This window comes from Cydia fagiglandana, chromosome 21 (genome assembly GCF_963556715.1).
Source record: "Cydia fagiglandana chromosome 21, ilCydFagi1.1, whole genome shotgun sequence".
NCBI lineage: Eukaryota > Metazoa > Arthropoda > Insecta > Lepidoptera > Tortricidae > Cydia > Cydia fagiglandana.
The window spans coordinates 2,625,626-2,643,553 of record NC_085952.1 but is presented as its reverse complement, the minus strand read 5'-3'; the positions used below and the strand labels follow the sequence as shown (position 1 = coordinate 2,643,553).

The window sequence follows — 17,928 nt, the reverse complement described above, 5'->3', positions numbered from 1 at the left end:
GTAAAAGTGACATTGGTTGCCCGGATTGCGCTGCAAAAGAGAACTAGTTGATATCTAAACTATAACGTATCTAGAATGGATCTAGTACGTGTCGTCTCTTGTGAATATCTTAAAGTTCGAATACGGCAGTGTATTGGTTTACCACGTAATGTTGCCAAAAGTAGTTTCTCTAGTTATCGGATGAGCAGGCTGAATAATTGAAAACGCGATCTGCGCCGACTGTCGTGGGCGTAGACATATGTTGGTAGGCGACGCATGTACAAACATACAGATATGTTCACTCTGAGCACTACAGTCTTCTTCTTAGTCGGATACTCTTGTCAGAGCAGTCGTGGTCATTGAGGTCGTTGTACGGCCTTTTTTGTTGTTTCCCGCCATGCTTCTCTATTTATTGCATTCCGCACGCACAGATTTAAAGGTGACCCGGTGAGAGCTTTAACTCGGTCGGTCCATCGCATTGAAGGCTGCAATATGGGTCATGTGGCATCCACTCTGCCCTTTACAACAAGCCTCTCCATGGCGTCATCTTCTCTGCGCGTAACGTGACCGAAGTAGCTAAGGATACGAGAGTGAACAAGCACTACAGTGGCGCCGCCTTAAGTAGTTTCAAAAATGTTGGAACTGTTCTTGGACAGGCAACATTTATAGGACATTAAGGAAACTTGTAAACTTAGTTTGGGACTAAATCTAGTTACATATTTAGGTTGAAGTTTAATCGTCTGAAAACATGAGTGCTGTAATCGTCCACAAAAGTATGAAACGTTGTGGAGAACATGTCGATCTAAATTTCAATGGCGTGGTCTACATAAATATGTCTCTGACAAGTATCTATTATTGAAGTAAACTTCCCTAGCGAGAACGAGAAGGTTGTATTTGTATTTACTAGATTTTAACAAAAGAGCAGGATACATAACGTCTGCTGTATTCGAAATTCAAGATATTCACAAGAGACGACACGTACTAGATCCATTCTGGATACGTTATAGTTTAGATATCAACTAGTTCTCTTTTGCAGCGCAATTAGGGCAAGTCGGGCAACCAATGTCACTTTTACGTTAGAGAGCGTAAGATATCTAATAGATGATGAATGAATTGGACCTCTAAGTCATATCCTGAGGAAATCGTTCAAGAATATCTCCAGAATCGCGCAAATGTCAAATTTGACAGGTTAGATTTGGAACATATCGTTATCGTATCTTGGTGATGTCTAAAAGATATCTAATAGATGTCTATTTCAAAATCCGAATCGGGCCCCTTATCTTTAAAAGGCTCTTAAAAGACAGTTCCGATTTGCTACCCTCTTTTGAAACCTGTGGAAATTTGAAACCTAAAGAGTTTTAAACTTGAAATTATTTACACCCATCATCATCCTCTTTCTCGCGTCGTTTCGGCATTTTTTCACGGCTCATGGGAGCCTGTGGTCCGCTTGGCAACTAATCCCAAGAATTGGCGTGGGCACTAATTTTTACGAAAGCGACTGCCATCAGTGCCATCTGACCTTCCAACCAAGAGGGTAAGGGTCTTTTTGGGATACCTAGTTCTTCTTAGTTCCTCTAGATTTCCTTCACCGAAAAGCGACTGATAAATATCAAGTGATATTTCGTACATAACTTCCGAAAAACTCATTGGTACGAGTGGGGGTTACAGACTGACAAGAAATTGTAGAAATTAAAAAGTAGCCACATTGTAGTGTCCTCCCTTTCAAATCAATCTATGAAAATGGGACACTACGATTTTGCCACTTTTTACTCGGTACTACTTACTAGGTACTCGCGATCTCCGGATTGCAGTCGCACGCTCTTACCGCTAGGTCACAGCGCCTATTTATTTATGAAAATTAATAACGAGTTATTTTTCGAAACTTTAACCTTTTATTTTGGCCTATCGTGTATAGGATGACTCACGTTAGACCGGGCCGTGTCCGGGCCGGAGCTTCCGGCGCATCGTTTACTATAGAAAACATCACGTGATGAATATAATATCCGGCACTTACCTTTCATGTCATAGAAAAGTAAGCGCCGGAAGCTCCGGCCCGGACACGGCCCGGTCTAACGTGAATCATCTTTAATACACATTATGGAGCATGAAAATGTATTTTGATTTTGACCAAGGCCGTAAATATTTGAATTTAAACCGTGAAGCCGTGAATTTTGAAAATGCTGAGTTCATATCCGGCCTTCCGCACATCCCATGGTCATGGCCATTGGCATGGTCACTTTTTATTTAATATGAGTTATAAGTGACGAATAGACGATCTACTGCGCGCTCCTGGCCTAGCGGTAAGAGCGTTCGGCTTTCAATCCAGAGGTCGCGGGTTCAAACCCCGGCTCGTACCAATGAGTTTTTCGGAACTTATGTACGAAATATCATTTAATATTTACCAGTCGCTTTTCGGTGAAAAAAAAAACATCGTGAGTAAACCGGACTAAACTCAATAAGGCCTAGTTTACCCCCTGGGTTGGAAGGTCAGATGGCAGTCGCTTTCGTAAAAACTAGTGCCCTCGTGCGTCTGTCTGTCTGTCCGACCATTCCCCTCCTTTATCTCTGAAACTACTGAGCATAAAATTTTGAATAAAATACACAAAATAGTACTTTACGGATAGATGTCAAGAAAACCTGTTCGCGTTTATACTTCCGTGAAGTAACTTTCATACTAAACACGTTTACCGAATATCACGCGAGATGGCGCTGTACCGGGAGCGGCGATTTCTACGTCGCGCTAACGAGATTTTTATTGGGATTGTATATAAGGGTTTGGAAGTATTTTTAATATATTGGCTTTATTTGTGACTGGTTGTTTATTTTCATAGTCAATCCTTCATTGGTAAAGAACGCCCTTTTTGATAAAGTTAGGAGTACATACAAAACTATTAGAATTGTGCAGTCAAGCGTGAGTCGGACTTATGTACGAAACCCTTGGAACGCGAGTCCGACTCGCACTTGACCGGTTCTTTTATATCACGTCGGTGGCAAATAAGCATACGACTCGCCTGATTGTAAACAGACTTACTATCAGGCATTAGACATTAGAAAACAATTGTTTGCAGGAAATAAACAATTTATGAACACATCAAGAAGCAAATATCTAGTTGAGGCATCGTTCGCACCAAATAGACAGTTATGATCTTTATTCCAAGGACTTAAGGTCCATGTACGATCGGTTAAAATTTCTATTAGAACACCAACTGCTCACACATCCCGAAAAGCAAATACCTCGAGGCTTTACTTTGTGATGTGCCATAACTTTAAAACAAATGCATCTAACTCAAACCTATTTACGAAAAACAACCCTAATGCTTTCAAAATAAAGTTTCTATTACAGTGAAGGATCAATGAAGATACGAGGTTTGGAAAAATTCCGGATAAGCCATTAGTCTCAGAGATTAGCGAAGCTGAGCGCACCTGGGTGTAGATGTAGGAACGGCATTCGGAATTCGAAAATCTGTTCTGTATTTGAATTACTTTCATCTCATCTCGCTTGCTCTTATATATTGGTGCGAGTGAGATGATGATGGTAATGTTAAATCAATATCAGAATAGAACAGATTTTTAAAAGGGAGAATGGCGCTCTAGAGGCAGGGGATTTTTCCTATCCATTTTGAGACCGATTTTTGGGGATTTGGTTAACGAATTTTTAAGCATGAAACATGATTGTTACAAGTCAGAATGTAATTAAGGGATGGCACTCAATTTATTGACGTAAAAGGGACTAAGAGACAATCTACTTAAATAAATTGAGTATAAGTGAGTGTCATATATATTGATTTAAACTTTCACGATTATTAAACATTTCTTTTATTCAGTAAACGTCAATACAACAATACAATAAAACAAAAACTTAAGACTTGCTTAAGTCTAGTCAAACAGTCCCCCCCGAGTTGTCCCTGGTGCAAAGGTACCCATCACACTAGCCGCGTTACCGCGTTGAATGGCGATGGACAACCTTTGCACCAGGTACGAACCCACGCGGGCGTCAAACATTTTCAAACTGCACAACGGGACTTAATCGCGTCGATAAGTCCCGTTGTGCAGTTTGATAATGTCATATATATTTCCTAAAGATTTTGTGAGATGTTACTTAATCTTGTATAATAATTATTACCTCATTTAATACTACATAAAGTGCTTTTTCCGCATAAAAGGTACGTCTAGCTATACTCTGTCTCTTTAGGTACTTAAATACATACATACATACATACATCACTGGCCCAGTGACCCAAAAAGGATCTTGGCCTCTGACACAAGAGAGCGCCACTCTGCCCTATTCTGCGCCACTTCGCGCCAGTTGGGTATTCCGAGGGCGGACAGGTCTTTTTGGGCTTCGTCACTCCAGCGGTATCTGGGACGCCCAGACGGACGTTTTCCGCCCGGGTGCCCCACATACGCTCTTCTCACTTAAGAGGTACTTAAATAAAAGTAAATAAACAATTTATACATTTTCGCGTAGTTATAGCATTTATTGATTAACCAACCAAATATAAAGTCACCTGGATCTGTCACTGAACGACCTGACTTTAGCCTAAATTATTTGATCATGTAATTTTTTTATCTACCCTCAACTGGCTTAAGAAGCCATTTGAGGGTAGATTTTGTTTCAGTATGTACTCATTGTGTAAGCATTATGATTAAATAATTTATTTTCGGTAAATATTATTGGACAATCTAAAACAGATCAACCAAGGCTTAAACTAAGATTCTCTTCTCTTCTCTTCTCTGTCGTATCGCTCTTGACAGGCATATTCGGATTTCGAGATAATCACAAGATCTAGAGACGATTTAAAGATCAAATATATCTACATTAGATATCGACTAGATGTGACTTGTATATCTAAGTCATAACTTGTCGAAATCGTTCAAGAGGACCTTCAGAATCGCGGAAACGTCAAATTTGACATATCTATCATACATATATGATACATATTATCATATATATATGATAATATATATCTTTAAATTATCCATTTCGTAACTTCTTGAAGTCTAGTAGAAATCTAATTCATTTTCCGAATCGAGCCGTAAGATTAGTAAGTATATGTTTTTTGTCTTTCCAGGTAAACTTCGGTGACGTCCGCATCCCCCGCGACCTGGAGTACCCGAAACCGGCCAAAGTGGGAGCCCTGAGGGGGGTCCACGGCGTGTCTTCAGACCCTGTGGTCGTGGTCGACGCTCAGACCCTGCTGGTGCCTAACTTCTCTTACGACGGAGGGGCTCCTGGTGAGTACCGCTTTAAACAACTACGCTACCGAGGCTTACCAGAAGGGTGTGATTTTTCCATTCCACCCTTTTGTTTATACGCATTAGGGAGGCGCATAAAAATGTCTACCGTGAGAATGTTCTAACTTAACGGGTTATTAAGTTTTATAAAAAATCTAAAGTAACAATGTGTTAATGCCTTAGAGCATTTAATATTTTTAATAACTGGAGTCGCCTTTAAGAGCTTACCCCTCTGCCGAAAAACTTGCGCAATTGTGCAAACTTTTGTATGGACTGACATCGCTATTAGTACGTTACGTGCAAATAATGTAGAAATAGCAATACATTTGACGTCCCTTCCACTCCCCCGCAAAAATCGGCAGAAGAAAGAAAAACCGGGCAAGTGCGAGTCGGACTCGCGCACGAAGGGTTCCGTACAATAATGCAAAAAAAAAAACAAAAAAAGCAAAAAAAAAAAACGGTCACCCATCCAAGTACTTACCACTCCCGACGTTGCTTAACGTTGGTCAAAAATCACGTTTCTTGTATGGGAGCCCCATTTAAATCTTTATTTTATTCTGTTTTTAGTATTTGTTGTTATAGCGGCGACAGAAATACATCATCTGTGAAAATTTCAACTGTCTAGCTATCACGGTTCGTGAGATACAGCATGGTGACAGACGGACGGACGGACGGACGGACGGACGGACAGCGAACTCTTAGTAATAGGGTCCCGTTTTACCCTTTGGGTACGGAACCCTAAAAAAAGAAGGAGAGAAAGAAAGTGACAGAGATGACATCTCCAGTTACTAATTACTCAAAGGCTAATGCTAACATTTCTAACCCATACTACAAATTTAAGCTCACTGGCCAGCAATTTCGGAACTAAAGTTTTTCAATAGAAAGGAGGATGGGTCAATAAAATTATACATAGTGCTGCAGACATTTTGGACTAGTCTTTAAGTTTTCACTTCTGTCGGCACTCCCGGAGTGCAATCCGTTTTTTATTAAGGAGATCGTTTGCATTTTTTTTATTATGGGAAAAATTTAAAATCAATTGATTCTGACTCAGAGAGCTTGACAAGATGAGATGACCTAGTCAAGATCTCAGGGTATCATTGGATCGAAAACCATTTATTTCAATCTCCAAAACCAAAAGGGACCTTAAATTAATAGTCCTTATTTATGGTTCAATTTCATTTCGTTTATTCCTATGAACTTAATCCCGTCCCATCTGGCCTCAGCCTTTATTGCTCCACTTATCAAAACTACACTTCCGACTGTCTACAAAATAACACTGAATTTACCACCGTATTTCTACTGAATTTAGATTCAAATTCGATTGAAGATTCTTTGCTAGTTTTACAATTATTGCATCGGCAATTGTTTTGCGCCAGAAGCGTTTCTGTTTATTGGGGAAAAAGGAGGCACTTACGACTTTGTATAGCGGTGTCTTTGTCTATTCTAAAAGAGTCGTTTAGTTTGTAGTGCATATGAAACTGCTAACTACACGGGAGTAGGAAAACTTTTAGGAGTAAAGAAAATGAACAGAGCTATAGTCAAACAATGTAAGTTCGCAAATTGCGGGGATTTTTCTCTGTCACTCTAATTACGCCTTCATTGGAGTAAAAGAGAAAGATCCCGCAATTTGCGAATTTCGGTTATCGCGGTAGCCGCTCAGACGACTGATGTGCCGTCGGAAAGTTTCCAAAATTGTGAAACCCCACATAAAGGAACCGATATTTAAAAAAAATCTAAGTTAACCTTTCTCTAAATGATAGTTAACATTGTTTTCTGTAATTTTTTCTTTATATTTAGGAGAACTGTTCCAGCTTTTTGAAAAGTTTCCGAAACTTACACGTCTGTAGTTCAGAGTATAGTGCGATTATACGCTGTGGAATTTGGCTGATTTTACCTGTATATGTAAGTTGCAATATAATTTCACAAAACGGAGTGTCAAAAAAATATCTAAAAATGCAGATAGATTTATGAAAATAGCTCTTCGTTAAAGGAACCATGTCTAGGAAAGCAGCCTAACCAGCCTTATTCCTATATAAGGCTTATTTTCTCTCTGCAGATGACTATTTTGGAGGGATTTTATAATAAGTATTACAATAAATTTAAAACTGGAACATTTACTGTCTTGGGTGAGATTTGAACTCACGTGCTCTGGATCGATACTCCAGCCCTCTGCTATCAAATAAGGTTACCTACATAATGCTGTTACTCTGATTTATTTCTTTACTCCGGTGTAACTACAGTGTAAGTGCTTAGTTTTTAGTGCTCCTGGAATATTAGAATAGTTTCATATTTTCCTAGCTGCGAGAATATTCATTTCGTAAAAGATACAACTGCATTAAAGGCAAGTGTTGGCTCGGAGGTCAACTTTGCCAGGCAAAGTTGCGATGAGCTACCACATAACAATAGGATGCAACCGGGAAAATGATAATGTGTGTTTTATGTATAGAATAGAATATAAATCATTTATTCAAACAATACAAATAATAAATAAAGGCAAAGATAAACAAAACAGTAGAAATTGTAGACCTATAATTACTACTTATATTGAATGATATGAACGGATCTACCGCGACATAATTTCATTATTTCCGTGACTAAATACTCCGTGACAGTGGGCTCGATTCGGGAAGTGAATTAGAGATTAATTAATAGCGTAAGCATCAACTACTTGAAGGTACCTTTACCCGTGGGACGTCACATATCTTTACTATATGGTATCTAGTTAATCTCTAATTCGTTTCCCGAATCGCGCCGAGTCTTTCCGTGACCACAGCTAATGGTGCAACCCAGCTGAAACGTCGCATTTAAGGTAAAAATAATGAAATTATATCGCGGTAAACCCGTTCATATCATTAAATGTGTGTACATAACACGAGAGTTTAAAGTGCTATAATTATTAGACGAAAATGAAGTCTACAGATTTCATTAATAATATCTGGGAGACCGAGCTTTGCTCGGAAAACATATAATAAATACTCAAAAATGCGCGTTTTCCTAGAGATAAGACCTAGCTAGAAAACCCCATATAGCAAATTTCATCTAAATCGTTAGAGCCGATTACGGGATCCCAGAAATATATAAATAAGCAAGAATTGATGCTCGTTTAAATGTATTAGATAATGTATATACGTTCAAACGCCCGAAAATGGCTGTGACTCAGGTCTCCGAAATCATTTGAATGTAGCAAATATGTCCCAGTCTAATCCGGATGTTTCTGTCCCAGAGCCGATTATGCCGAAGGCCAGATTGCATTTGCAATTTGTACTTTCGGCAAAATTGTGGCTGCACTTTGAGTGGTAGCGAAATTTTGATCAGGAGCTTTCGCAATTAACGGGTTCGATGGGGCAATTTTGAATTTAATACTTCCATTAATTTATTTGTGCAATGTTGTAATTAAACATTTTAAAATTGATAGAATATTTTTAGGGTTCCGTACCCAAAGGGTAAAACGGGACCCTATTACTAAGACTTCGCTGTCCGTCCGTCCGTCAGTCCGTCCGTCCGTCCGTCCGTCTGTCACCAGGCTGTATCTCACGAACCGTGACAGCTAGAGAGTTGAAATTTTCACAGATGATGTATTTCTGTTGCCGCTATAACAAAAAATACTAAAAACAGAATAAAATAAAGATTTAAATGGGGCTCCCATACAATAAACGTGATTTTTGACCAAAGTTAAGCAACGTCGGGAGAGGTCAGTACTTGGATGGGTGACCGTTTTTTTTTGCTTTTTTTTGTTTTTTTTTTTTTTTGCATTATGGTACGGAACCCTTCGTGCGCGAGTCCGACTCGCACTTGCCCGGTTTTTTATGATACCAAATTAAACATGTTTCAGACCTGGTAACCTGAACAAATTGTTGATACATATTTTGTTATAGGTACGTCGTACTAGGCATCTAAAATAGTTAGAAAATCAATAGTCATGACACAACTTGCCATGACATGTACTGAGATAAATGACATTATTACTCGTGATTTTTAATAAGGTGACATGCATGTCACCTTATTAACAACTGCAAAATGCATCCAAACAGTTGACTGCAAATACATAATTCATTAATTATACTGTAAAACGTTGTACCTACAATACACGTGCGAATAGGTAATTCGCAACAGGTATCGATTTAAAACATTCCCTTCGTGTTCGCCATTCGCCACTCGTTCCGAATTTCCTATTTTTCGCAATTGTATCGTAAATACTTATCTATAACACGTAGGTAAGTAGTTTTAATAACAATCCCGATTCTATCGCCTAAGACTAAGAATACACCCCCTTTATCATATTCCCCTCAAACTTCCAGCATTCGGGAATTACCTTCGATGAAGCATTAAGATACCCCTATAAACATAGACCTAGTATTACATAGATGAGCTATACGCGTGCCTCCGTGAGGGACAAAACATAGGCAAAGCGACAATATTAAAAACGCATTTTAACATTCCTGACAGCATACCAAAAACAATCTAACCTAATTCGGTCGGGTTATTTGTTGCCCACCATAAACCATACAACATTTTTGGTGGGGAACAAACAAAAAGTGAGACTGTGACAAGGACAAGCAATAATACCGCTTTCTCTGCTACTCCTACTGAAATTTCCATAAGTGCATCTCGTTCGGTCGTTTGGCCCCTCCCCCGTGTCATCTCTATATTATTGTACCTCTATGCCTATAAAGGACACGATGTACAGATTACCGCCCGTAAAGGAAAGATACTCATTGTTGGAGTCTTTTTACGTAAGCCCTTATAATCAGGGATGTTGCGGACGCAGATTTCTTGACATCCGCGGATGCGGATGCGGATTTTGACATACAAACAGTAACTTGGCCGACTTTTCGGGATCTAGACGATTTCGTTATACATAATGACGAAATTACCTAGCACTTACGCCGCCGGCGCGGCGCCGCCGCTAATACGTTCCTGTTACCGACTTGGTCGACATCCGCATCATGCGGATATTGCGGATGCTCCGCAACGATTTTATGCGGATGCAGATGCGGATGTTGAATATAATGCGGATGTTCCGCGGATGCGGATGCGGATGCGAATATTCGCAACATCCCTGCTTATCATACGGGCTATTTTGGCGGTGAAGCTGTGAAGGCACATCATCTTGTGATATAGGTTATGTTATTTTGGTGGTAAACTCAACAAGTCGTTTTTATAGGTTATGTCATTTTAGGGTACCAGAGGGTAGGAGATTATGTGGTTGTGTAGCTCAGTATCTTGTTCTTTGATAGTTTTTGGTTTTTTATAAGACCGATGGAAAGATGGCAATGTTTTAAGAGTGTTTGTTTGTGTTTTTACTATTTTAGCATAGTTGTATAGTTCGTTTTTTTTAGCATTAGAAATAAGGTAAACAATCTTGATGTGTCTTTTAATTGAAAAACACATTTTTAAAATAAGTTACTGCAAACATGTAACAATTATGAATCTAATACGATCATTTATGTTCTTCTGCTTTCATAAGTAATAGTTATTGATTTTTAAAAAGCGGATTTCAATTAAAAGACATGTCAAGATCGCTAATCTTCTTTCAAGTTCTTTCTAATGCTAAAAAAAATGAACTATAGGTACTATAAACCCATGTCATTTCTACATAATATAATGTAGAAAATACATAAATTGAACTTTGCTCGGAAAACATAAGAATAAAAACTCAAAAAACGCGATCGATTTATCGTCCTCGAAAACTCCCATATAGCAAATTTCATCGAAATCGTTAGAGCCGTTTCCGAGATCCCCGAAATATATATATATAAATCATTTCTACACTTTAAAATAAAGCTTTTCGCACTTACAACCCCTCTGGAGTTGCTGGTGTCCATGGGCGACGGTAATCGCTTACTATCAGACGATTCTTCTGCTCGTTTGCCCCTTATACCTATCATTAAAAATAAAACCTAAAGTTGCCCTCAACTGGCCTAATTTGAGGTACAAATATTAAAAATTAAAATAAACTAACTTATCTATAAAATAAAACTAAAAACGAATACTAAATAAAACAAAAAAATAAATAAAAAAAAAGTCTAAGGTATTGGGCCCCTTTTTGGCATAGTGCCGAGGACGCTGGCAGCATTTCCCCGCTGTATTGCTAAGCTAATACGTTGAGCGAGAAAGCTGCCAGCTCTTCGGTCACCAGTGAAGTCTATAACCTCGTGCCGCTCCATGTGCAATACATTGTACAAAGTGACACTCAGCATAACTGCCCAGACTTTAGAAATTAAATTCAGAGCTAAACGCCCAGTGTGCAATACGCTGTACATAAAAGTTAATCAGATGTCAGTTTTAAATTTTCGCGCAAAATTGGAATTTACCTAGACGTCATGAATGGTCGGTTCAGTGGCGACCATTTTCACAGCTGATGTTTGACATATATTCATAGATAGTGTTGTACTTCCGAAATTATTCAAACACTCGCGACACATGGGTATATATTCTTGATTTATTAAACAAATCATGACTTTTTTCGTTTAGAGAGCGACATAAAAATTATCCTAAATGTTTGTTTTATTGAAATATACTGTAATTTTTTTACAAAGGCACAAATAAATATTTTTTTGTCTTAATTGTAAGATTATGTTCATCATATTGCACACTGGGCGCTACTGTTATAATAATACATAATATAACCTACAACTGAAGGTTCTTTTTTGATAGTTTATTTTTAGGTCTGCATAATGATTTACTTGTTGAATACGAGCTGGAAGACTTTTTGCTGTCAGATAATAAAATTCGTTATCCTGAATACCAACTTTCTGGTGATGAACCAAATATTTACAGTTTTTGTGAAAAATTAAGTTTTGAAGAAAGTGATACTGAAATACAGCAAACATACAATAACTTTATGTATAAATAAGAAGGATAATAAATTTTATGTTAAGGAAGTTCATTAACTATTTTTCAGACCGCGTTTTAAAGCATTTCACTGTCAAATATTAATGTTAACATACATAAAAAAGTGGCCCTAACCTAAAAAAAAATCTTATTATTTTTGACTTACGTTGCTTATTATACAAACTTAACTATTTAAGACGAATAATAATAGTCGGAGGCTACGTTATCGCAATTACGTGCCTTGAAGTTGATTAAAAAAAATATATTATATTACTTATAACATCAATCAAAAACCCAATGTGCATTTAAATGAACAAAAGATACGAAGGTGGAATTCAGTTTACTGTATTCGTTTTTATTCACATATACCCAGAAAAAAATTAAAAAAAATCCTGCTCGAGTTTTTTGTAAAAAAAAATATTTGAAGTGCGTGGGCAGTTACGACTTCACAATATTATGGCTCATATATTGCACACTGGGCGTTTAGCTGATCTTGCGTTTTTTTTCTTGGGCGGCACGAGGATAAGCCTTTTTGTAAGCTCCTTAAAAAGTTGTACAGCATTAGGACCCCACGGGCCAAGGGTCTTTTAGGTTAGATTTTGTTTAGGTACTTTTATTTAAATACCTAAAGATACCGTTACCTACTATAACAATAGTTTTTCATTTTAAATAATAATTTCCCTTAGCTACTCGTTGCTCTTATGTTTTTTAATTAGAGGTGAAAGTGTTTCCCACTTTTGCTGAGGCTTTAATTGGATTGGTTTGACAAGTTGTGTTATAATTATGATATTGATGGTATCGGAAGAACAGAAAAAACTGTAACTAAACTATCATTAAAATGTAAAAGTATTGGTAAAAGTAATTAATTGCCTGTTATAAAAATAGCAATAAATTATTCGTAATTTATTATACTTGTATATATATTATTAATAACATAGGTAGCATGTTTATAGGTTCCTTGTACTAGATTTATGATATAGTATAGGTATACCATCGTATTTTCACGGAAACGCACTAACGTGTCATGCAATGTGTATATTTCAGTCAGTATACTTAAGTACAAAAAGTACTGTTAAGTGTGTTAAGTATAAAAAAAACCGGGCAAGTGCGAGTCGGACTCGCGCACGAAGGGTTCCGTACCATAATGCAAAAAAAAAAAACAAAAAAAAGCAAAAAAAAGAACGGTCACCCATCCAAGTACTGACCACTCCCGACGTTGCTTAACTTTGGTCAAAAATCACGTTTGTTGTATGGGAGCCCCATTTAAATCTTTAATTTATTCTGTTTTTAGTATTTGTTGTTATAGCGGCAACAGAAATACATCATCTGTGAAAATTTCAACTGTCTAGCTATCACGGTTCGTGAGATACACCTCACACCTGGTGACAGACGGACGGACGGACGGACGGACAGCGAAGTCTTAGTAATAGGGTCCCATTTTACCCTTTGGGTACGGAACCCTAAAAAAGTACTGAGGTTGACTAAAGTAGCACGTCAAATACGAACCTTTCCATGAAAATACGATGGCCAAGGATTATCACTACATCTGTACTTTGTACTGGTTTTATAATATTCTGTGCCATCCCATCTGTATACTAATAAATTTCCCTCTTATTTATACTATAAAGAGTATAAAGTTAAAATTCAATGGTATATAATACAGATTTCTGCCATACGCGTCCGCTACAAAGTAGGACTTTTTGTGAATTGCCCAATTGATCCATTATGATATTATTATTTATTTACAAACAAGATATATACAGTGGTATTACTAAAATAAATTAATAACTAGCTTAAAAATAATATCGATATCGATATCGAAAATAGTCACTTGAGGCATTGTACCAAGGATGTTGCCGGCATTTCCTCGCTGTATCGCAATTGCTCCATTTATCATTTAAACGTCCACTGTTGAACATAGGCATCCCCCTTGGACCTATGTTCAGCAGTGGACGTCTTATGGCTGAGATGATGATGATGATTATTTAAACGTTCCACTACAACAATCCTCTCGTTGCAGACGCCAAGTTCTGGGTGGGCCGCGGTTCCAAGCCGTCTCCGGCCGGCGTGAGGATCCCTGATGAGAACGGCAAAGAAGCGCCTTTGAGGAAGTACGACAGGAAGACTATCGTGCTGACGCTGCCTGGGGTAACTATCACAACCTTAATTTCATTAAAGACTTTTTAAAGACTCTTCATATATTAAGAATATCATGGACACGGAACATAAGAGACTGGCTGGACGTGGGCAGTACAGAGAAACTAATTCGCATGATTTCAGATAGAATGGCATATAGACATAAGGTCGCCAACCTCCGGGATGGAGAAGGCACTTAAAGAAGAAGAAGAAAGACTCTTCCGGCCTTCTATGCCCCTACACAAATAATACGCGCAAAGAGGCACAATCCACCTGATGATGCCGACATGGCTCCCTGCTTCAGCTGCCATAAATGCGGTCGCAAATGCCGGTCCCGCATTGGCTTATACAGCCACGGGAGAAACGTCTCCCGCTCGGGAGGAACAACGGTTCCTCGCTTACAGACGCCGCATAAATCATCCGTCAAGATGTTAAAGATACATGATACAATGATGATGCCTAAATACATGATACAATGATACAAATAATACAAATTTGAATGATACAAATTTTCTGTAGCTTTATTTACGTATGTTATATACTTGGTCAAGCAAATCTTGTCAGTAGAAAAAGGCGGCAAATTTAAAAAATGTAAGCGTGAAGGGTAATGGTCCCATAGAAAATTTGAATTTCGCGCCTTTTTCTACTGACAAGATTTGCTTGACCAAGTATACATAGTATATTATAAACCCCGGTTTCAAAAAGTAACAGACATTCTTTTGTCCAGGAACTGACGGTGTTCGATATTGGCCACTTCGGCGTGTGGTGCGAAGCTTTCACCGTGGACTTCGGACACGTCCAACTGCCACGAGAACAGCTGGCTAATGTTCCACCCAGTCTGAAGATGCTTGGAGTCTCTCCGCAGGTATGTCTTTTATGCGTGACAGTCAGTAATAGAGCAGACGAGCCGCCTGATGGAGCGATCACCTTCGCCCACGGACTTAAGCAACATCGGTGGAGCCACTTAAGCATGTCGACCCTTGAGAACCCTGAATACCGGCTTCTTCCTCAATCAAGTATGCGCCCGCAGTAAGGCATACCCTAAATTTTCCTCCAAACAGTCCAAAATTGCTGGTTTTCCAGAGTGGGCCTGCAATTTTAATGTTATCCTCCTGGTTGGAGGTCTTTGATCCGGTTTCTTAAAAGGTATCTATAAAAACTAAAGTATAATATGTAGCCTCATAAAATATGGTATTTTTCATAAGTCTACTAATAGTATATTGTACACAAAAAATTCAGCTCTCTAGCATTATTCAAGCCGAAACTACGAGGGTTCGTAAATACGAGGAAACGTGCCGAGAAAAGATATGCACTGCCTTTTGCCCTGTCGTCTTGGTTAAGGATCAGGTAAAAGTTTCCTGCTAGGACACGCTTGCTCCACTTTCTATCAGGTAGCAGTATTCCTTCATGATGAGTTTGGCGTGGGAGATCCTTACAATAGACTCAATTATGTGCAACAGACTCGTAACGGCTGGCCAATGAGCTGCAATGTTTGAAGATGCTCGGAGTTTCTCCTCAGGTATGTACTTACTGCTTTGCTAACAGACGGTTAACGTTTGTCACCCTTAGGGCCGGTTGCAGCAACCACATTTAACAGACTGATCAACGTCAAATAGCAGTGTGGTATGAAACTTCCCATACAATAAAATTTTGCGAATGCGGTTTGGTGCAACCGACCCTTATTGTTTGAGTCTTCTTCGAAAGACTTCATTCAGACGAGAATGAGACATTCTATAAATATCTATATATTCTGGAGTATTCTAGGGTAGGTATAAAACTTTTTGTTTCTTCTTAGTTTACAGTAGACTTGTATAATCTTATAGTTTATTTAGAAATGGAAGTTCAAGTCAACGAACTGGAAAATCAAAAATTTTGTCGCGAATTTTTAAAAAGATTAAAGAATAAATGTCCTCCAGATACTCCTTTAATAAAATAAGACATGATTTTCTTGATGAACTCACTGAATCGAATTCCTTCAACGGAATAAATTTCAGAATTCGCAGATTGAAGCAAATTAGGCAGGAATGCAAATTATTCAAACTCATGGAGGCATATATGTAAATTTGTTAGATGTTTACTTGTTTTGATATATTAAAAGCAAATTAGCGGATACAGTCTCAAAGGTACGGCGAAATTTTCGTTCCAATAGGTATTTTAGCAGCATGCATAATACAGGAATTTTGAATTAAATTGTTATCCTTAGAGTTGAACCAAGAGAAGTCTGCAACGATTTTGATATCACACGCAGTGCAAGAGTTAGTTTCAATGTCAAACTTCTATGAAACTATGACGTTTAAATAACACTTTTTTATTTATTTATCGCAAAAAAAAACTTACAGGGTATTTACATATTTATATTCCGCCAAACTGAGGACAGTTTGTTGGCGGATAAAGCGCTCTCAATCCTTTTGTGTTCTACCCTTGCACTGCTTTGCTATCAAAATCGTTGCAGACTTGTCTTGGTCTAACTGTAACATTCGTCGTTTCTTTAAGAGTATATTTTGACCCGTAAGTAAAGCATACTTAGCATTTGACCAGCGAACCATTAATTAGGGATGACACACGTTAGACCGGGCCGTGTCCGGGCCGGAGCTTCCGGCGCATCGATTTCTATGGAAAGCATCACGTGATCACCTGTCATGTCATAGACAAGTAAGGGGTCATCCATTAATTACGTCACACGAATTTCTAGGTTTTTTGACCCCTCCCCCCCTCCTTGTCACACTTGGTCACATTTGGCAAACCCCTCCCCCCTAGTGTGACGTCACATTTTTTCTACGAAATCGCCAAATCGAATTAAGTAAGTACCTAAGTATTATTAATATTTTATCAAAATAATTTTGACGATATAAATATTAGTAATTTTATAACCCAAAACTGCTTAGGAAAGAAAATTAAACGAATAAAAACGGTTATCGTTTTAAAAACGTGTTATTTAAATGTACAGCGAATAAAATAATTTAAATAACTTTTCGATTACTGATGAAGTTAAAGTGATGTCACAAAGTTTGTGTCTCCCCCCTCCCCCATGTCACAATATGTCACATTTTCTTGACCCACTTCCTCCCCCTTAACGTGTGATGTAATTAATGGATGACCCCTAAGCCCCGCAAGCTCCGGCCCGGACACGGCCCGGTCTAACGTAAGTCATCCTTTACCGTCTTATCCCCAAAAGGAGGGTAATGCGATGCTCGCGTGAAAGCCTACTTCGAAATTGTTACTCTTCGAGGTTCTTTACCACAACTATTTGTTGCTTTAATATCAGAGGGGCTACCGCGAAAACAGAAATTCGAAAAACATAAATTGCGGGGATCTTTCTCTTTTACTCCAATGAAGGCGTAATTAGAATGACAGAGAAAAATGCCCGCAATTGACGATTTTCGATTTTCACGGTAGCCGTCATGACTAGTGACCCGCCCCGGCTTCGCACGGGCTACTAAACCTTAGCAAATTATACACCTAAACCTTCCTCAAGAATCAGTCTATTAATAATATTTCAAAATATCTCTCAACCACCTACTACTATTGGTGTAGTGCGTAAAAAATCCCTAAATTAAGTAGGTACCGTAAAATGGGGTGAGTAGGGATTGCGAGGAGAGTCGGATTATGAATGGGGAGAGAAAGAATGACAGGGGGGTTAGATGGTTTTTAAAGGCTACCTACTGCTACCTAAATAATGTATTCCTATTACTAAATGGAGCTATAGTAATATTCATAAATCATAATAAAAAAAAACCGGCCAAG

At 38.4% G+C, this 17,928-nt stretch overlaps 1 protein-coding gene across 4 annotated transcripts in view; it reads left to right on the top strand.

Moving 5' to 3' along the window:
* Positions 1-17,928, top strand: part of LOC134675052 (protein Skeletor, isoforms B/C) — a 114,424-nt gene that overhangs the window by 58,899 nt on the left and 37,597 nt on the right. For all 4 annotated transcript variants that reach the window (XM_063533197.1, XM_063533199.1, XM_063533198.1 and 1 more), the window contains exons 4-6: positions 5,052-5,214; positions 14,069-14,196; positions 14,912-15,049. In XM_063533197.1, the coding sequence (XP_063389267.1) occupies positions 5,052-5,214; positions 14,069-14,196; positions 14,912-15,049 (429 nt within the window). The remainder of the gene's footprint in view (positions 1-5,051; positions 5,215-14,068; positions 14,197-14,911; positions 15,050-17,928) is intronic.